Source organism: Rattus norvegicus, chromosome 4 (assembly GCF_036323735.1).
Source record: "Rattus norvegicus strain BN/NHsdMcwi chromosome 4, GRCr8, whole genome shotgun sequence".
Classification (NCBI taxonomy): Eukaryota; Metazoa; Chordata; class Mammalia; order Rodentia; family Muridae; genus Rattus; species Rattus norvegicus.
This window is the reverse complement of record NC_086022.1, coordinates 168,804,470-168,826,528: the sequence shown is the minus strand read 5'-3', so window position 1 is coordinate 168,826,528 and position 22,059 is coordinate 168,804,470. Positions and strand designations below refer to the sequence as shown.

General features: G+C 47.2%; 1 protein-coding gene across 3 annotated transcripts in view; it reads right to left on the bottom strand.

Annotated features, from left to right (window-relative positions):
* Positions 1–6,711: 6,711 nt before the first annotated feature.
* Etv6 (ETS variant transcription factor 6) overlaps positions 6,712–22,059 on the bottom strand; it is a 239,413-nt gene continuing 224,065 nt past the window's right edge. For 2 of the 3 annotated variants that reach the window (XM_039107692.2, XM_039107693.2), the window contains 3 exons: positions 15,605–15,747; positions 14,308–14,408; positions 6,712–10,691 (listed from right to left, as the gene is read on the bottom strand). In XM_039107692.2, coding sequence (XP_038963620.1) covers positions 10,586–10,691; positions 14,308–14,408; positions 15,605–15,747 — 350 coding nt within the window. In that variant the 3' untranslated portion in view covers positions 6,712–10,585. The remainder of the gene's footprint in view (positions 10,692–14,307; positions 14,409–15,604; positions 15,748–22,059) is intronic. The other variant, NM_001037353.1, reaches the window with a different exon arrangement.

Below are 22,059 nucleotides of genomic sequence, written 5' to 3'. Positions count from 1 at the left end.
ACTGCTCTCCAGCATCAATGGACACTGATGTCAGTAAAGGGCATTAATCAGAAGGAAATAAACTAGAAACCCGTGCCAACAAGCTCAGGGCTCTGTAATTGCTCATGGAGCTGGCACACGGAGTTAAACAGAGAAGACACTTCCTAATGGACAACACCAGTCTCCTCACAAGCTTTGTTCCATCTCTGATGACAATATTACTTTTCACACTGCACTCGGCCATGGGGGCACGCTCTCAAGGAGAGCATGTTAAAAACTGTAAGCCACACGCCTAGCCCGAGGACCATTGTCTAAAGGTGTGCTTTGCCTCTAGCTGAAATCTGCTGACATTCTGAGGCTAAACGACTCTGTGGCTAAAACTCTGTGACTGGCTTGATGGACTATGTATCAAAACTTTTGCTTATTTTAAATTAATGGGTATGGGTGTGTTGCCTACATGTGTACTATGTTCATACTGTGCCCTTGGAGGCCAGAAGAGGGAGTCGGATTTCCTGGGACTGTTGTGAGCTGCCATGTGGATTCTGGGAACTGAATCCTGGTTCTTTTGAAAAGCATCCAGTGCTCTTAACCACCAAGTCATCTCTCCTGGTCCTAATTTTTATTTTATTTTATTTTATATTTTTTTGCTGATCTGAAACTATGTAGCCCAGACTGACCTCCAATTCATGATGATCCTCCAGCCTCAGCTTCCCAGGTGCTGGGATTATACTAATCTAAAATCCCTTTCCGTGGCTTCCCAAGCGTGATTAGACATTCCCAAGGGAGAGGGAGGAAGAAATACAAATCACAGAACAATGAGAAGGTTTCACCAACACGCAAGAAGTTACTTTGAAACACATTGTGGTGACAGTTTTCGTTCCAGCAGACATGAAATATGTCTCTGCTCTCTCTGTGTGAGTGCCTGAACACCATCCTGTTCTGAACGGAGAGAGAAGTTTCTTTTGTGCTAGTCTTGGGGGCAAAAATGTGACGGTATGTTTGATGAAGGTGACAAACTTAGTTTGTATATAAAAGAAGCCCTCTTTTTGTCAGTAGAAGGTTAGACTTGCTTTTCATTCCAGCTAAGTCAGTGTGAATTAAACAGTCCGATGGTGGCTAGATACACTAAGTCAGTGTGAATTAAACAGTCCGATGGTGGCTGGGTTCACTAAGTCACCTCCCTGAACTGACACCGTCTATTTCAGAGTGTCCCTTTTCTGCCTCCTCTTTCAGTTTTTGGACCATTTCCTCTCTGCCTTTCACTCACTGTGAGAAATCCTCATAACACACACACACACACACACACACACACACACACAGAGCACAGCTGAGAACAAACATATCGGTTCACATCACGACGTGTAACCTATTTTTGTCTTAGAACTCACCACCCCAACCCCCGAAGCAAACCCCCTTCCCCGGTTACAGCCACCAGGTCACCTAAGTACACCCCACTGTCTCCACAGCAGCCTAGAGCCACGTGACAGTGAGTCTGGGTCTCCAACAAGGGCTGTGAGCTTCTGGGATTCCTGTTTGAGAGCTTTCGCTCATTTGGACACCCAGAACTGATGGAAGCCACAGCCCTGGGGGCGTTTTCAGGATGCGGAGAGTAATCTGTGCTATGTCATATGCTATCTACATGGCACTGGTGTTTTTCCTGGGGTTTCCTTATTGTGGTCCTATGTGATGTTCTTGAAGATGGATCCATCACACACAGCCAGCATCAGTAGGCTGATCTCAACCACTGTCACTTTAATATTGTTTTTCTTTCTAATGCCGTATCTCATTGTATCTCATACAAACTGACCTCAAACTCTTCATCATTCTCCCTCAGCCTCCCAAGTGAGGTGTATTCCACCATCCCCAGCCAAAGCATAATACTCACCCACCCATTTCTCTCTGTGTCTCTCTTGGTGTCTCTATCTCTCTCTGTCTCTCTGTGTCTCTGTCTCTGTCTTTCTATCTCTGTCTCTCTGTCTGTCTCTCTCTGTCTTTCTCTCTCTCTCTCTGTGTGTGTGTGTGCTAATTCTATGCATGTGTACTAATTCAAATGTATGTGTGTGTACTTGTTTGAATGTATATGTTTAAATACACACACCTGTGCACGTGGGGCCGAATACCACAGGTCTATACTGTGGATCTTTCTCAATTATCATTTTATTATTTGTGCGTGAGTGTGTGTGACAGATGTGTGTGTTGGGGGGTGGGAGCAGAGGTCAACATCAGGCGTCTCCATTGCTCTCTACCTCATCTTTTTGAGACAGGCTCTCTCACTGAAACTGGAGCTCACCTATTTAAGTGATGTTGGCTGGCCAGAGGGATCCACCTGTCCCTACATCCCCAGCACTGTGATTGCAGACAGTTGACACTGTCAATACTAAACTTTTTGCAGAGGTTCTGGAGATCTGAACTCAGGTCCTCCTGCCTGTGTCTTGAGCACTTTACTTACTGAGGCAACGTCCTTGCCCCAAAGTAAACTCAACAAACGTTAGTGAATCTGTAGATTTTGGTAGCCTTCCCGACGATCCAGTCTCAGAGTATTTCAATTATGTCCCAACCCTCCTCTGTGTTTCTGCTCAACCCTTGCCTCCCCCCATCTCCAGGCAAACGTCTCTGATTGTTCTTACTGGAATTTCAGTATGCTATGCGACAGTGCCTCCATCCTGCCTGTCTTCTTTTAACCTAACCTGACATCTTTGGGGTCCACTCCTATTATGACACGTGTTGATAACTTGTTCACTTTTTATCGCTGAGTAGTATTCCACTGTGTGGCTATTCTGTGTTCTACTTATGCACTTACCAACTGAGAAACGAGGGGCGCTTAGCTCTTGCCAGAGACCCATGAACCACATATTCTCTGATGTGGTATCTGGGATGGTTAGATCTACTTGTCAATGCGATACAGCCTAGAATCGCCTGAGAAGCGTCTCAGTGGGGACTTCCTATATTGGTTGATGCACTTATTCTCTCTCTGTTCCTGGATGTGATGTGACTAGGACATGATCTCCTGACCAAAGTTGTGGTTGAGACCTCAGAAGCTTCTAGGAGTTAAGGGAGTTGGAAGAGACAATGGTCTCTTGTCTGAGAAGTCAGGCAGTTAGTTTCTTTGATGGCTTTTACTACTGGAGATTTTCTTTCCGTTGGTAGGGGCGAGGACCTTCTTATATATAAAACCATTTATTCATTTATTTTATGTACACCAGCAGTGTGTGTACATGTATTCAAATGTACATGGGTGCATAGGCATTTGTACATGCACACATGAAGGTGACAGGTTGACATTGGAGCCTTCCTCACTCATTTTTCCTGTGCATTATTCATTAAGGTAAGTTACACTCAGTTTAACTCAGAGCTTGCTGAGATAGTTAATATATGTAGCCATCTTGCCCAGGGACCCTCTGTCCTCTGCCTTCTAAGAACAGGGCTTACAGGCAGCCTACCATTGGGCATTTATGAGTTCTGGGGACCTGAACTCCGGAACCTCGTGCTTGCATTGCAAGTGCTGAATCCATTGGACCATCTCCACAGCCCAGTAACTATTGATAGTGTGGATGCTGAGCCAAGGATGTGAGCTTTCAATGTCAACATCGTGGATAGTCCTGATGAAAGATCTGCCCATCAACCCTCATGCCTTTTAGATCATCGAGGATGGTACTGTAGGTACACAGTGCCTACAGCGTAATCAACACAGTGATTACAAGGGAGCCAGCAGTGTTGGGCTTCTCATCCTTGATGACAGGGAGACAGTTGTTAGGCATCTGGTTGTCAACAGGTGTATCTAGGTCCAGTGTGTAAATGGCGTTGTCCTTCACTTGGTTAAGCTGCTTTTCACTGTGACATTTACTCTCGGTGTTACCCTTGGGAAGAAACAAACTTCTTGCAGGAAGGAATCTTAGGGAGGGAGTATAGTGAAGAGATGGGCTTCTCGAAGCCAGCAGGTCAGAATCTCGGCCTGAATGGCAATCATTAAGCTCTTGCTATTTAAGAGTGTGCTCTGAAGATGGGCTGCATCAGTGAGACCTACAGGATTGGTTCTTCACCTGTGGCTCTCCACCCCTTGGGTTTGCATATCAGACATCCTGCATATTAGGTATTTATATTGCAATTCCTACTGTAGCAAAATTACACTTATGAAGTAGCAACAGAATAATTTTTATGGTTGGTGTAATGGCTATTCTTGGTTGTCAACTTGACTATATCTGGAATGAACTATAATTCAGAACTGTGATTCAGATCTTGAGGTTGGAAGACACAAGTTTCTGACCTGGATCTTGGCATGGAAATGATCTTGAGGCACAGTGGCCATGAAAAGCTTAGGCCTAGGCAAGGTAGTACAGGCCTTTAATCCCAGGAGACTGAGGCAAGGAGACCTCTGAGTTCAAGGTCAGCCTGGGACAAAACAAGTCCCAGATTCAGGTGAGGTGGTACTCACTTTACCCTGGGCCACACCTTCTACTGGAGACCTACATAAGGACATTGGAAGAAGATTCGTTCTTAACTGGCTTGCACTTACTTGCCAGCACATCTGTTGGAACCTACTTCTACAGAAGACCAGCTGACACAACTAGCCTTGTGGGACTGAGCAACTACTGGATTCTTAGACTTCCCATTCACAGCTGCCCATCTTTGGGTTAGTTGGACTGCAGACTGTAAGTCACTACAACAAATTTCCTTAATATGTAGGGACTATCCATCAGTTCTGTGACTCTAGAAAGCCCTGACTAATACAGTTGGGGGTCACCACAACATCAAGAAAAATATTAAAGGGTGACAGCATTAGGGAGGTTGAGAACCACTGATCCAAAGCTTGTCTGAAATGCAGAGTTATGAAGAGGATAGAGGTTAGTGGTAAAGTGTTTGCTTGGCACAAGATTCACACAAGGGGGCAGGGTATATTGCCTGGGTGCAGTCTTACCCAGAGAATACAGTACACAAGGTCTTCTGTCTAGGACACTGTACTAGAGCACATGTGGTTTCTAACATGTGATGGAAGCAGAAATCTGGACATAATACTCGGTTGCTGGAGTGCTTGCCTGGAATGCCTGAAGTCCTGGACTGTAGCCCCAGCACTGCGTAAACTAAACATGGTGGTCACATCTGTAATCCTAGCACTAGGGAGACTGGAGGAGTCACAAGTTCAAAGCTATCTTCAGCTACACAGGGAGCTGGTGGCCAGTCTGGGCTACACGAGGCCCTATCGGAGCAAAACAAACAAAACAAAACACAGGTCTGTTTTCGAGATGCCCAGGTAGTTAAGAATCATCTCCAGATTGGCAGTTCTGATCTAGTCTTGCGCTCAGAGAGGCCTCAAACACCTGGCCACATGTCCATTCAGGCTCTGCCATGTAATTCTAAGACAGATGACAGCACTTGCTCTGTCTTTCTTTTTAGATTAGGGTGGCCGGGCAGGCAAGTGGGTCTAAGTATGTAAACTGATGTGCAATTTGCAAGGGTCAGTCGTCTGTCTGGGTTGTCCTTTAAACTGCTCGTCTTTGTAGCAGATTGATCGCTAAGGTTTAGATGAAGCCTGCCGGCTCTCTGTATGGCTGCCTGTTGGCCTGGCCTCCTTCTGCCGTCCGTGTTTGTTCAGACATGTGGGATGACTGTCTGGGTACATGTGCTGCAAACCAACCGCCATCGCTTATTCCGGTGCTATGCATTTTGTAGCACAGTGAGCCTGTCGGTGAGAGTACCACCAAACCTTAGCACACGGAGGCGTCGCCAGAGACCTAGAGACAGACCTGGAGGTGCCAACCCCAAAGCACTTGATTCAGCTTATGCCATCCCAGCTGACAATCTGCATTGCTAGGAACTCCCAGGTGATTCGAAGTGAGAGTGGTCAGAAATCCCAGTTTCGAAGGCATGTGGGCTCCCCAGACACTGTCTCCTAAACTTGATCGAGTACTCGGAGGATATGGAGTATACAGGCCAACCTAGCAATCCAGCCCCGGGTACCCCCAGACTGTGTGAAGAGAGAAGCAATGTAACACACTCTGCAGTCAGCTTTATACCCCCGAGGTCCCAAACCTACTGTCCGGGCTGCTGAAGAGCACTGATTGGTTTCCTTTCACACATTCTGAAGCGCTAGCTATCGTGAGGGCAAACAGACAGTTCTGGTGACTGTGAACACTTGATCTGTAAGTTTGTCTTTTTGAGGTAAGAGCTCGTGCAACCCAGGCTGGCTTCAAACTTGCTATTAGCTGAGGCTGACCTTGAGCTCCTGGTCCTTTTCTACCTCCACCTTCCACATGCTGGGTTTAGAGCTGGGCACCGGCATAGTCTGCTACGCTGGTTTGAGTTTGAAATTTCAGTTGGCCTCTGGTTGGTGGCAGAGACCAGTGTGCCAGAGACATTGGGTATAGTCTATGGCGACCAGGCTGTACCCTCCTGTTTCTGTCTTCGCTACCTTGCAGGAGCAGACTCGACCACGGTGACTCAATCCCTGAGTCACCTGAGGGCTTAGTGACCTGGTACATCCTTGGCATCTCTGACTGGAGTTCCTTTAGACAGACTTTTCACCTGTGGCAGTGGCTCAGAGTAGAGTGATCCGCTGTGACCTTCCCGGGGCCTCCTGTCTAAAGCTTGCCTACAGAATGCTGGGTAACAGGGGCTTCTTGCCAGGAGAAACCGGGACTGCACTTTATTCCATAATTGAGTAGACAGGATTTACATCATCAGAGTGCCTTGCCTGTCTGACTCCATTCCGTATTATTAAAAACAGAGACTTGGAACTTTATTTTTTTTTTATAAAAAATTTATTGAGATGATGTAATTATAGGTTTCTTCTTTAAAAATTATTTGCAACTCACTGGCCCTGAGAAAAGGCATTTTTTTTGTTGGTTTTTTTTCTTTTTTGTTACATTCATTTGATTCAGTCCCTTATAAACCCCACACCTCATAAACAAGAGATTAGAAACTAAACAACAACAACAAAAATTCATTCTAGATTCATCTGGCTTGCAGGTGGCTGCAGTCACAAAGAGGAGCCTTCAGAAGAGTGCTCACCTGCGAGGGTGAGAGTCAGGGGGTTTGAAGTTGTTTAGTGTTGACGTGGATGGGGCCGAAAGAATACCGGGTTAGTCCTGTGTGCCTTGTTGATAGGCAGGGTTCCGGGGTGTCCCTCTGTGTCCCTGCCCCACTGGATTTCTTATGCCATCCAATTTAGGTTCCTGTTCAGAAGAGGAGCAGGCTGAGCGCACAGCAGCTCTAACTAGCACCAAGTGACTGGGCAGGCAGTGAGAACCACCCTTGGCATCTTTAGTTTCTTTGCTGGGGATGGATAGAACGGGGATTTAAACCAGGATAATTTCTAGCTGCATTCTGAACACTTATCCTGCCTGCGAGGCTGGATCCTGATCCTGTGTGTCTTGCTCTCTGCTCCCTGGGAAAGTGTCACGACCTCTCTCGGGTTGTCTTCTGCCAATAACAGTGAATGTGCCAAGCTGTGTTTATGGATGGATCCCGAACGGTGTGAAAAGATGGAGTGGCTACTCAGTCATTCGGGGGACTCCTCACAGCCATCTAGAAGTCAGCTTGAGTGACATTCTTATCTGGACAAGGTACTAGTGTAAAAAGATGCTGCTCAGAGGGCCCTGAATGTACTGGGCAAGAAGCCTGCTTTGTTCTTTTCCAAAAAAAGAGATAAGGGGCATCAGCGACCCTGACTTCGAGTGGATCAAAGTGACCAGAGAGAAGCTGCTGGGGACATGTAAGCAGTGCCACTGTTTTCTGCTGAAGGAGACCTGAAGACAGTCCAGTCAAGGACTCAGTACAGAGGACTCCAGGACCTAGGTACTAATGCCCATCCTCCGCACGGCAACGCTTCCCTGCAAATTCCTTTCCTGACCTAACCCACGGGCTGCAGAAAACGGCCACCAAAGGAGCTTTCAGATTCCGTCCCTCGTCTCCTCTCTAACTCAATGTTGAACTGGAAGATCACAGTGGATGAAAAAAAGCAAAACCAACAAAACCCAAAAAAACCCACCAGAACTCTCCTAGTGGTATTCCCTCCAAGATCTGCTCGGCTAAATCTGAACCCTTTTGAGTTTGCAGCCTGAGAGCATTGCACTCCGGTGATAGTGCCGGTCATATTTCCCCTCTTAAAAAAAACAACAACAAAAAACAAGAACTTCTGCAGTTAGGAGAACCAAAGGTATCATTACCGGTAACACGGGGTGCGAAATAAAGATTGCCACGAGCGAGCCTTTCTAACGTAAGTGGCTGAAGCTGCCATCCAAGACTCCTTAGGGAACAGAGGCATTTCCTTCCGAGGTTCATCTGGAAGATCCTCTGGGCAGTTAAAAGAGACTGAGTTCTACACATGGGCAAAGTGGCCGGAGTGACGTGTTCTAGCTTCTCATTTCATAGTCACACAAAGGACAAAAACGAAAAAGCCCACCCTTTCTCTCTTGCTCTTCAACCCAGTGGCTCATACAACACAAGTATTTGGCTTAATCTCCCCAGTTGACATAAGGTACCGGTCATTTTAGAAGCCAAAAAAAAAAAAAAAAAGTATCCCGTGACGAGCTTTCAAGAAACAAGTAGCCTGTGTCTCTCATTGTTACCCATGAATACTAAGACCAGACCCCTCACCCAGAAGGTTGCTGACCTCTTCAAAGGCAGATGGGGGAGGCACTAGGAAGTTGCAGCAAGACTAAAGAAGGCCAATCAACTCAATTCCAGTGTCCATGAACCACAGTCTGTCCGTGAGCTGATGTCGGGTGAGTAAGGCCCTGAGAGCCATGCCCAGGTACTCCTAGTGCCCCACTCAGGAATAGTGGCAGGGCAGCTCTGGTCTGTCAGCCTCACCTGTATCCTGCTTCTGGTCGAGCACAGACATACCCAGGAGGGCTGGGAGATGTTCACTCTATGGTGCGGAAGAACAAGGGATGGTTTTGAAAGACAGGTCTCATTATCTGGGTATTAAAACAGCTGACTTCAAGAGTCCATTTAGATGTCTAGAAAAGGAAAAGGCAGGCGTGGGGGCGCACACCTTTAATCCCAGTGCTTGGGAGGCAGAGGCAGGTAGAGCTCTGAGCTCTAGCCTGGTCCACAGAGTGAGTTCCAGGGATGCTCAGAAAAACCCTGTCTTGAAAAACAAACAAAAAGAAAGAAAGAAAGAAAGAAAGAAAGAAAGAAAGAAAGAAAGAAAGAAAGAAAGAAAGAGAGAGAGAAAGAGAGAAAGAAAGAGAGAAAGAAAGAAAGAAAGAAAGAAAGAAAGAAAGAAGAGGAAAAACCCCACTGAAATAGTTATCTAAAAATCTCTGCCATCAAAAACCCTAAGGCTTGGCATTACCGTCATCTTGGAAGTTCCTACTGACCTTATATCAAGGTGAAAAGGAGCCACAGATATGTAATACAGCCATGACAGGAGGAAAAAAGGAAAAAGCATGAATCTGAGGAATTTCCTGTCTACTCTGGTTGTGCAAATACCGGCTGTGCCTGAGATTAAATTCCAGGATCCTCCCTTAGGTGTTCCGTGTTCCGTGAGGACCATCAAAGAAGAAAACGGCTATGACTTGGGAGTGTGGGTGGTGGTGGTGGTGACAATCCCACAAGGCCATGGTGTCTTGGGACAGCTTTGATGACCTACTCTCAGTGCAGAGAGCTCTCTGTCTACCTCCTGGACTACCAGGCCTGTGTGGGCCTCTCACATTTTCCCAGTGTGCAGTACTTTCGTAACAATCTCAGACTGCCAGGTTCTTGCAAATCCTGTGGTCGTCCTCTGTCCTATCTTATGCCCCATCCTCCCACTGTTTGTTCTAGAATACAGCAGCGTTAGTGGGGTGTCTGGCCTCCCTCAGATGGGTGCCCAAGAGGTCTGACTCTCCCAGAACAGTCGGGTCAATGCTTGGTTTAGGTGCTAGTGAGGCTAGTGCTGCTGAGAGGCCTGTGAAGTAGAACAGCAGGCAGAGAAGGGGGGACAGAAGACGGGGAGGGTGAGGGTGAGGGGGCGGAGGGAGATGGAGACAGAACTCTTCTTTTTCATTTTTGGAAGCTATTTCTCTCTCTCTCTTTTTTTTTGTTTTCCTTTCTCATCAAAGACCTGACTTGGATAGGACAAACCAGATCTATGCGGCAGGAAAAAGAGGAACCTGATCTCTTCTGCAAGTTTTCTTTTTCCTGACCAGCAGAGCTGGTCGTACTTGGTGAGATTTGCAACAACGAAAAAAAAATTAATAATATATATAATAGATATATTTCCATAGGAAAGCAACATGTGATGTCTTCCCTGTATGAACAATGAATAGTCAAACTGCATGTTCTTAAAAAAAAAAAGAAACGAAAACAAAACCAGAAACACCATGAGACTAACAACAGGTGCAGGGTGAGGGTGAGGCTTTACAGACAAGAGAGTCGAAGGAGGAGCAAACATGACGTGTGTCTCAGGCTTGTGCCCTCCGCCAGAATTCCAGCCCTGCCATTGCTGGGTGGCTTGTCTAAGGTGCTCTGGGTCCCTCTTGATCTGCAGGAGAAGTGTTCCTGCTATTCCTGGGTCTCTTCCTTTCAAGCCATCCCTAGCTTGCCTGCTCCATCATGCCTCCTGCGGTCCCTGTGGGCAGGTCTCGTCTTGGCCAGCCCACCGCTGAGGCTGTGGTAGGTTCCCTTAACATTCATCCTCTTGGTACGCTTGTTCATCCAGCTCCTGAGACTCGAGGTGTTCTAGACGGTCTGTCCGGCCACTCATGATCTCATCCGGGGTTTTCATGAACCTTAGGAGCAGGAAATGAAAGAGTCAAAAGAATCTGTGTTCCCAAAGATGTCTTCCCTCTCCACTCTGACCCTTAGAGCAACTTACATGGAAATTGGGAACCTATTCTCACGTGACTTTTTATGTAAGTGCCGGAGATTTGAACTCAGGTCCTCACGTTTGCACAGCAAACACTCTTGCCCATGGAGACTTCTCCTCGACCCCAAGAGTTAAGATTTTTACAGAGACCCACAAGAGTCCTACATCTACTTCTATTCCAATCTGAGAGCCCAGACTAGTATTTGAAACTTGAATTTAACTCAAAAGATACTATTAGACGTTGAGTGGTTACTTTTGATCAACAGGCGGGTTAGCGAAGGAAACTTCTGGAAATTAGAAAAGCAAGAAGAATCCTCTTGTTCCCACTTACCCACCTGAACTGACAGAAATGACGTCATGTCCTCTTTCCTCTGTAGCTGAAGTGAGCAAGTCTCACCTTCTTGATCACTGTGTGTCACTTGCAATAGCACCAGTGACATGTTCTGACCATGGTTTTTATGTGAGGGTGGGAAGCCTGGTTGCAAATGCCTTGTATTTCCTGACAAGGGGTGGGGTGGAGGAAAAGTGGGGTGACAGTCGGGTGGGGGAGGCGGTGGGGCGGGGTGGATGGTCCAGTGAGGTCCTGGTGTGTGAGGTGGCGGTGGTTGGATGGGGTGATGAACTTTCTGCAGACTTAACTCTGTCTGTACTTTTCTTTTCCTGTGCTGTGGTCCATACCGATGAACTGCCTTCAATCACCCCTTTCCTCTCACCATTCTGCCAAGTCCAGGATGTAGTCTATGGCCCATCTGCCAAAGCTCCCGAAGAAACACTTACTTTCCGCTGCCCACTTCTGTTTACCGCTCCTGCCTGCCAGCCCTTACAGAAACCATGGCTCACATCTCTTTTGCAAACTTTCAGCGTTGTTCTGACCTGAAACCTTCTGGTCTCCTTCCAGTGCTCTCTTGCGTTTTGCTTTATCATCAAGAGGTGCTTACCAGCACGAGTCCACACTGTAGTCTACCTACCACACGTCCTGTCACTACTCTAGATTACAAACCTAGCCATTTACACACACACACACACACACACACACACACACACACACACACACACACACACAGTACCGTTTTGTACAGTCTGGCTTCCAATGCTTATTTCCTAGGAAAAGGCTAATCTCTTCCTCAAGGCCTCTCACTGGATGTTGGCCAGTCTTGTGTGTCTACTGACATTTCTTTCTGCTTATGACTGCTCATCTCCACACCACAGCAGTTTCTGTCTATGCTCTAGTGCTATCTTCTCAATAAAACGTCTTCCTCAACATCACTAAAGCTCCTCCTGGGTCAAAACTGACCCCCGCCTTCCGTCTATACTTTGCCATGGTAAGCTTGAAATCCCATACTTTCATGGAATTTCATGAAACGTTTACTGAAATCCTCCCTAAAATATATACAAAATTAAATAAATCAGAGGCCTTACCTCCTAAGAGCTTATGATCTGGTTGTGGCAGGAAGACCTGACACATATTACTAAACTACACTAGTCACAATTGCAGAAGACGTTTTAAAGACTCTATACTTCTGCGTGTATTTGTGCGCCATGAGCATGCAGGAGCCCGAAGAGGCCAGAAGAGGGCATCGGATACCCTGGCGCTGGAGTTACAGATGGTTGTGAGCCATCGTGTAGCTGCCGGGAACTGAACGTGGACTTCTGCAAAAGCAACAGTCACTCTCAGCGGCTTAGCTGTCTCACCAGCTCCACACATACTAAGAAAGATGAACGTTATGCTGTGCTTGAGACAAAGGGTACCCGGGAGATGGTGGGAGAGGGCCTGAGTGTGAGTGAGCGGCTGCTTCATGGAGGACAGCCAACCTGAGGCAGCCTTGAGGGTGTGTGTATGTGAGAAAGTAAGGGATGTACACATCCGTGATACATGTTCCACGGAAGGGCTGGTCACAGACTTCAACTCCAGACTGCTGGTTACAAACCGTGGCAAACACACTGCCAGGTTTCAGGCCTCTGGCACAGAACTAGTCGGGGACAGTGCTGCCGAGCCGGAAGACGGTACAGCCCAGGAACTGACTTGGATATAGAGAGACTCAAATATGAGCCCACCTTCAAGATTCCTTTGGACAATGGTGGTCAACTTTCCAGGTAGAATTTCTCAGCTATGAAGGCCTGCCTTGCAGGAATCACATCTGGAGCACTAATGCGATATTTTTAGCGGGCACATCACGCAAACTCTTTATGAAATTCCATGAGGGGTTTCATGGTCAGATTTAAGACTGGGGACAGAGGTGACAAACAATGTGGAGGGTAGTGGGACGCAGGATGAAAGAATGGGGAGCTGGAAGTTTGGGGTGAAGAGAAGATGCGAAGAGAGCCGGAGGCAGGGAGGGGCTCATCTGTCTTTATTTATCCCACTGCCATGTCTTCACGCGTTTTCTGTTCCTCTTGAGGGTCAGCGTGACTGTGACTGGTCCTACATTACCGCTCTATCTCAGTGCTAACGTGTGGCTTCTGTGCCCTCCTAATGAGCATAACCATCGCAGTTGCTCATACACAGTGACATTTTCCCACCGTTGCGTAGGTGATTCTAAATCCAGCTGTTGCGCTTTTGGACCTAAACTTGCCAAAACCGATAACCTAAAGTCTTAATTACAACCTGGCATCCTCCTGTCACTTCAGTGACTGATGGTGTTAGGGCTCCACCTGTGCCACCCTCACTGTCTCTGTAGATTCCCTCCTCCTTCTCTACTTCTGGGAGGGAGGGGCTCCCTACCTCTGTGCCTGTGACGTGTTTGTGAGACGCACAGTCCGAGGGGCTCAGTCGGTAAAGCGCTTGCCGTGAGGGCACGAGTTCCCACCCACACAGGAGGGGATGAAGTGGCACTTGCTTTGCGATCCCAGTTGCTGGGAGGTGGGGACAGGCAGGTCCCTGGAGCTTCTTAGTCGGCCCTGAGCCAGTGAGAGCTCTCTCAAAAATCAGTGTGGATAGGGCCTGAGAAGTGACAGCAGAGGTGGACCTCTGGCCTCCACATGCATGCGCACACACAAACGAACCAAAAATCTTCACGAATTAATGGCCACTCTTTGATGAGATATAATTTGGTATGTCCAACTCCAAGATTCTGTATTCTCTATTTCATTCAGAAGGTGGCTGTTGTTGACCAATTACACCCACACAGTGACTCACTGTGGGCCAGGACCTGAAGCTTGACAAAGCGGTTTCCAGGTTCGGTGACCTGGAAGTCCCAGCTTAATCCTTCACTTTGCTATTGACATCAGTTATTCTGATTGCTCCGGACATCAGTGTCAGATAATGCTATTTGACAACTGTGTTATTTTAAAGATGAGTCAGACCCGCATTTAGCTTGGCTTTCATACAGGGCAGAACTTCAGTAAAAAGAACGATCTTTCCCCCCCTCAAATCCTAACAAACCAGCACCCAGTTTCCAACCAACTTTCCAATCCAATTGCAGCCATGGCTCTGGGCCTCAGGTCCTCATGTCAGAGCTCCCGACACTCTCCCTCCTCCCTCTTATGTAAAGAAAATAATGTCCTCCCGAAAGAAGGAAAGGAAAAAGAGGAAGTGTTACCTGAACAAAAGCCTTTGTCCGGGCTCCTTCCTGATGATGTTTAGTTTGTAGTAGTGACGGAGAGCTCTGGACATTTTCTCATAGGTCATGTTTGTCCTATTCTGTTTGTTCAAAGGAGGAAGAGAGGGGGGGGGGGGAAGCACAAAGACACAATGAAATGAACTTCGGAAAAGGCACCAGGCAGCTATTGAAATAAAAGATGTTGAGTCGCCCCACGCAGTCTCACCAGCCTGGGAACTCGACCTCCTTGACGGTCTGCTGCCTTCTAGGGACTTTCTGCTGTCTGCCTGCATAGCCACTGTGGCCAAGGTCTTCTCCTAAACTGAACCATCCTAGTTAGGGCTGGAAGCACTGACTAAGCTAACCCATCCTACTGCAACTGTCCCCATTCCTTCTCCCGAGACTGCACTTTGCTTCCTACCTGAGGGAGGGAGGCCTTCACAGAAAATTTTTGTTTTGGGGCACAGTGACTATTATACACTTGTCTCTAGCCTGCTATTGCTATTGGTGGACAAGTGCATACAAGGTGGTGACTTAGGCACCCAAACATCTGTTTATGGGGCCTTGACATATTTGTCTGTGGCCCTTGACTGGGCTTTCTCAGGAAGGGCTCGGGCTGCCTTCTTAAGGAGGCTTGAGGCTCGTCTGTGCCTCCTCAGAGTCCCCAGCTTGGTCCTAGATCTCCTTATATGTCAACTGGCCTGGATCACAATATCTCCTTTTCATATCTGCACATTTGAACCGCCTTCTTTACTGTAAAGGACTGTGTTTTGAATTCTACTTCCTCTTCCTCCTTTGGAAAACTGGGGGGGGGGGCAGACTTCTTGCACCTCTTGCTTGTAAAGGGGGGGGATGTGTTTTATAATCAGAACGCATTTTCCATGCAGAAATGGACTTTTGTGAAAAGGGGGGTTTCCAACTGGTGGGGACAGAGGTAACACTTCCCAAAGGTCTCCTGTGAGTCATATAGCTCTCACTACTTCTCTGTTCCTCAGTACTTAAGGACAACAGGGGTGGCAGATCCAGGTCAAGGGGAGTGGCCAGAGGGAAACAGTTATAATCAGGCTACTGAACTGAGCTCTGCTGAGTTAATGGGCCCCAGACAGAGGTAACGCATGGAAAAAAAGGCACCTTTAATTATTTCCTTCCTTCGCAGCTACCTAATTGTTTGCCCGGTGAGGAGAAACCAAAGAATCCTGGGCAGATTTTGGAGGCAGAAAGACCATCAATCGTCCTCCAGTCAAGGACGAAGACTATTCTGGCACCAGTTTCCCCAACAAATATTTGGCTGTTTTACCTTATGGTTTCCCCAGAGTCGAGCCAGTCCGTTGGGATCCACTATCCGGAATATTTTGGATTCCTTGTCCTCCCATCGGATGAAGTTTTCGTACCGGCTGTCAGAGAGCAACTGGTAGACGTAATCCCAAAGCAGTCTACAGTCTGCAGAGGAGAGAGGACAGGGCTACTGAGAATGTTTCTGTGGAGGCAGTCACAAGACTCAGACAAAAGGATTGTGACCACAGCTTGGGCCTGGTTCTGACTGTCTCATTTCGTCATTTCACAGATGAAATGGGTCCAGACAGACAGCCTGTGAGCTCCTGCTGACCTTTGACCCAGGGAGGCTCGGTACTGACCAAGGCCATCCCTCTATACGAGGACCAAGGAGAAGACTTGTTCAAAGTCATGACAAAACTTGAAGTTGAACCACCCAATCTGAAGGATGAGGCACCAAGCTGTACCTGCAGATGAATAAATAGGCGTGTGTGTGTGTGTGTGTGTATGTGTATGTGTATATATGTGTGTATGTGTATGTGTGTGTATGTATGTAGGTGTGTGTGTATGAGTGTATATATATATATGTCTGTGTGTAGGTGTGTGTGTGTCTGTGTGTGTATGTGTATATATGTGTGTATGTGTGTGTGTATGTATGTAGGTGTGTGTGTATGTGTGTGTGTCTGTGTGTGTATGTCTCTGTGTGTGTGTGTGTGAGAGAGAGAGAGAGACAAAGAGACAGAGACAGAGAAGAGATAGAGACAAGGAGATAGAGACAAGAGAGACAGAGACAAGAGAGACAGAGAGAGATGAGAGAGACAGAGAGATAGAGAGAGATCCATTACATTAAAAAAGCTAGAGCAGACACGTATCACCCTTTACCTATCTTACTGTCTTGAGTCAGGGTCTCCCACTGAACCTGTAGTTCACCATTTTTGCTGGGCTGGCAGGCTAGCAAGTTCAAGGATCCATCTATATCTACCACCATCCCCGATTCCGGGGTTACAGCCAGGCACTGCCACCTTACATGGCATTTAACCTGACTTTTACACACCTGCTTGTGGTCGTCTTGTCTGCGTAGCAAGCGCTGACCTCCTGAGCTACCTCTCCACTCCCTTCACCTATTTCTTATTTACTTAGAGATACAGTCTCTCAATAAACAAGAATCTAGACTGGCTGGCCCTCAAGTTCCAGGTATTCCCCTGTCTCTGTCTCCCCAGAACTGTGCTCACAAGGGTTCACAGATACACACCGCCTTACTGTGAATGCTGGGGGGTGGCTCTCAGGAACTCGTGCAAACACTTAACTGACTCACTCCCCGAGGCCAGAAAGAAAATCTTGTAGTCCCAGTGAGAACGGTATGGTAAGAAGTCCAAAGACTAGAGTTTAGAGATGATCTTGCAGATGGTTGGAGATGCTGAATGGTTAGAGGAAGACAGGGGCTAAAAAAAGACAGCAATAAATGAAAAGTGATGGGAAATTAAAAACTATGTGGCTTGGTGACGTGGACTGTGGGGACTGTGGCTAGCATTTAAAAAAATACAGATGTTCTCATCAAATCATCCTTTGGAGGTCTTTCAAGTTGCTTTATCATAATGGAATCATGGTGGAAGGGAACTTTTGTGCAAGAATATCATTTCTCATTTGGAGACCTGATATCGGGTTATGGGGTCAGACAGCAAACATCTGTAAGATGATTTCGTGTCCTCCTGTGCTGGGCTCAGCCCAGAGTTTTAGCTGGGAATCTCTGGCTTCTGGGTCTGTGCTGTAAAGGTACCTGGTTTACCCTCCAGCCCAGAACAGTAGGTAAGCAGAGGCAGATGTGCACCTTCTGGGTATAGCAGATGCTGGACTGACCCCTGGCTTAAGTGTCTTAAGTGGTCTTTCCAGATGCTCCCTGAATGCTTCTGTATTTACATGTATGCGTGTATACCAGTGTGATTAATGAGTACCACATGCATGCAGGATCCCATGGAGACCAGAAGAGGGCGCTGGATTCCCCAGAACCAGAGGTGCAGATAGTTGTGCGCTGTCATGTGGGTGCTGGGAATTAAACTTGGTGTCTTTGCAAGAACAGCAAGTGCTCCTAACCGACGTCCCAGCCCCGGTGAGTGCCTTTATAAAAGGCATCTGCAAGAGCTCCCTAACATATCTATGAGGACACAGCAAGAAGAGGCTACCTATGAACGAGGGCACATCCATCGGCAGACCTCAACTGTACACTAGTGCTCTTCCCCACAACCCTGGAGTCTCTAGAAGTGGGGGTGACATTTCCTCCCTACTTGCTTTTCCCCTTCCTTCCGCTCTTCCCTCACTTTTCTCTTGTACTTCCTGTTTTATAGACAAGAGTTTCAGAATGTAGCCCAGGCCGGCCTCAAACGCGTGGTGCTGATGTTCCTGTCTTCACTCTCCAAGTGCTGAGATGACAGGCGTGCACCACAACATTTGGCTAATCTCCACTGCTTGGGTAGGGTGCCTTACGGCGTTTTGTTTCAGCAGCCTGGATGGACTAAGACAAGAACTGAGCTGTGATTCTCTTGTCCAGCTGTGGTGCCACGATCAAATGGCAGTCACGCTTGGGTTCTCTGCATTCTCACCGGGCTGAGAAACATCACTCCACACCAAGCCCTTTTGCACAAAATGCTAGCCAGTGAAGAGAAAGCGAGGTGTGCACACGGCCCCTGCTCTGCATGCCTGAGTGGTAACAGTCATGCGTGTATACCTGTGAGTGTGAACACACATACATGTGGGAGTCAGAAATCAAGGCTGGGCATCTCTTTAACTGCTACCCGCTGCATTGTTCGAGACAGGGTCTCTCACTGAACCTGACGCCCGTTAGTGAAGCTTGACTGGCTGGCTGGTAAGTCCTCCTGCCTTCACTTACCCAGTGACAGGGTTAGAGGTGAGCACCTCCCTGCCTGGCTCTAGTGCGTGCTGCTTTGTAAGGTTAACAGGAGGTGAGCACAGTCCTGGAGCTCCAGGCCCCCTGCAGAGTTCAGACTTAGGAGTGGATGGCTCTCCTGACCTCCATACCCGTCTGCTTGGGGATTTTCCATTGCACCTTTTCTCTTTTACTATCATGACACATCCCAGATAGACAGTGTCCCTTGGTTTATTTTCTTAGCTAATGGCTCACCCAGCCCTGGGGTTTCAGGTGGTCTTTTTAGAGGCCTCAAAGTGGGTTCCAGAACGTGAGTGTATGAAGTACCCACTGGATGGCGAAAGTGGGACAGGGCTTGCCCGAGAACAGGCTGTACTTGTACGCTTCGAGAACATTTGTATATTGCAACGTTTTTCCCCTTTCATAAATTTGAAAGTAACCCCAAACAAGCTCCCAATTGATCACTTTAAATGACATTTAATCCAGCAAAGCCAACATCAGCTGCGTAATAAAAACGTTGACATTCAAGACACACTGAATTACTCAGCCACTAACGGAAGTAGCAAGGGGAATTTCATGGCATAAAGCAGTTGCTCCAAGCTCAGAGTGTAAGTGGCTTTTATAACACTATTGATTTCTCTGTTTCTTTAAAAATTATGCCCTGATGATAAAAATAACTGTCTGACCACACAGCCATGTTCTCTCGTATTTACTACAGAGGCCTAAGCCATCTGAGTTATTTTTCTTTTCAATACTTCTATTTAAGTAAAAGGCACAATGTCTTGTTCTCTAGATCTTCTGGATACTATTATCAGAGACCGCCTGGAATCTTCTAGCTTTGTCCGGCTCCATATCTGTACAGATGCAATGTTCTCTGACCAATAATAGAAATGCTGTAATTCGATAAATAAAACGGACTAAATTCTATTAACAAAATCCATCCTTCTATAAAGCAACTGAACAAGCATGCCTATTATTTTTAAACCACAAGTTATTTATTAATTTTAAGTTCGTTTCTCCTAAGGAGACGACAGTGAGTGATGACTGCCAGCTTGACAGAACATAGTCACCTGTGTGATGGCGCTCTGGGAATGTGTGTGTGGATTATCTTGACTGAGTTAACTGAGAATGCAAGAAATGCCCACTGCGGGCGGTGTTATCCCCTAGATGGGTTCCTGGACCACGTACATGGAGAAAGAGTTGAGCGGTAAAATTTATTCATCCCTCTCTGCTTTCTGATTAGAGATGTGATGGAGTCAGCTGCCTCAAGCTCCCCCTGCCTTAAGCTCCCCACCCTGATGGGCTGTACCTTGACCTGAGAGGCAGAATAAACCCTCTCTTTGAAACTGCTTTTGTTAGAGCATTGTATCGGGGCAAAGGGAAAGGAAACTAGGACAAGGATCTTTCTTCCATATAGGGACATTTGAGTATTTTAAAGAAATGCTCGTCCCTTGGATCATCTCTTCTTAGAGAGGAAGTTTACGAAGTGGATTATCTCAGATAAAGCTACTTTCTAACTGCAGGAACAGTTCCCTGTTTCCTGCTGGGTGAGGTACCTGGCTATCTGCCTCTAAGAGGCATTGTAAAAATCCCTTCCTGTGGTTAGGGGGAAATATTTTCACTCCCACGTCTGTCTCCTACTACAGACTTATTGTATAAACTCACAGAACAGAGAATATAAAAAAAAGATGGGCAATTCACACATAACCAACATGGCTTCTAAAAAAAATACCCCTGTTAGACAAAACCAATCTTTAAAAATTTTGAGTAGGCGGGTCAAATAACAGACAAAGGGAATGTATAATGACGGAGAGTAGAGTTAAACTTTCCAGAAAGTTTCTAAGAAAGTTGTTTTATGTTGTTTTACTTGCTCAAATAGAACTTTAAGTGACGGTCTAGGGAAACCCGCCGGTACCATGGGTTTAATTTTACATTACCGATGGGACAAAGTTCAGTGTCCCTGGTTACACTTTTAACATCGATGACCTCAAAATTGCTAAGTGTATTGCAAGCTCAGCACCAGAGCAGGTACAGTTAGACAGAAACAGAAAAGTGACAGCCAGCCTGCGACAGCCACTGTTTTGAGCTGAGCAGTGCTCCTTCCACCCGAGCTGGGGTGTGACAATGTCTGGAGACACTTCCGGTTCTAATAACGGGTGGATGGAGGTGCTTTTGGCTAAGGCTGCACGGGACAAGGCCCCATGGCAAAGCATTCTTTGGCCTAAATATCAAAGAGTGTGAAAGTTGGGGTGTCCTGCTTATAGGAACACAGGCTCACAACATAAAGGGAATCCTCTGTCATCCAGGCACTCTTCCCTCCTCCAGGCCACATCAGTTATGGCCCTGAAGTACAGTCTATTATCTATCCGGCACAGCCAACCATATGTTGATATGCAGACATGTGTGTACAATGGGCAATTGCTTTGTCTTTTCTGTGGCGGAGGAAAACAAACCGTGGGTGCACTGTGTCATGCTGGGGAAGGCTGCAGAGGGGACAGGTAACAGGGACCACACCAACGCTTCCGGATCTTGCAAACAGATTGACTCCTGTTATTGGTTAGTTATACAGCAGGAGGAAGGCAGAGACTGGACTCAGCATCATACCAAGTGAGATACAGCCTACAGCGGGAGGCCAGCAGCGCCCCATGCCCCATGACGGTAGCTAGCTGCTCTCTGGATTTATATTCAGGGAGGGCAGAGAGGTGGGGACATGGGCTAACAGGTACACTGAGCCTTAAGTAAACAGGGCTTTCCAATCTCCCCCAGCCTCATGCACCGTATACTCAGACACCGCCCAGAACATCCCACCTTTCTGGAGTTCCTTGATTTCACACTGAAGACACAATAGTGTCTTTGCTAGAATAGTGTCTTTGCTAGAATTCGAGAGGTCAGAACCGCTTCAAACATTCCAGATGGAGTGAGCCCGTCGTCTCTCCCTCCCCAGGGCTCATCTTGGTCTTTACCTTATTCACCTCCTCTAAAAGGGACACTGGGGAAAGCACGGGGACAGAGGTCACAGATGCAAATCCCGAAGGAAGCTGGGGAGGGGCCTCAGAGGGGTGAGCTTTGCTTTGTGGGTTAGCATTAGTTGCTGCCTGCCACACCCCTGCCAGCTCAGGATGGACACCTGAGCTCTCCTCCAGTCTCTTAGAGCCACAGTATGACAGCTCTGTAGTGAGGCAGAGAAGGGACCCAGACCTGTGCATTAACCCACTCATGGGTTACGCTCCCATGCTGTCTTACCATCAATCAAAAGTGCTCAGGAGCGGGTGGTATTTTCCAAGGTTACAGATAAGAAATCTGACTTAAGCCCAGAGTATTAAGCCCTTCCCTGGAAGGCAAGAACTGCATTCCATCCTGCTGACTGCAGAGGCTAGAGGAACCCACAGGTCCACCCTGCTTTCCTGGGATGCCCTGGCTCTCAGTACTATACCTTACCAAGAGAGGGGTCTGGGCTGAGGGCTCCAGAGGCTTACTTAGTCCCCAGAAAGTTGCTCTTAGTCCTCAGAAAGCAACTACCGGATCCTTTTGGCTGAGGGGAAACGTCCTACAACTCTGTCCTTTAACAAGAGATCTTCACTCTCCATTAGGAAGGCTTA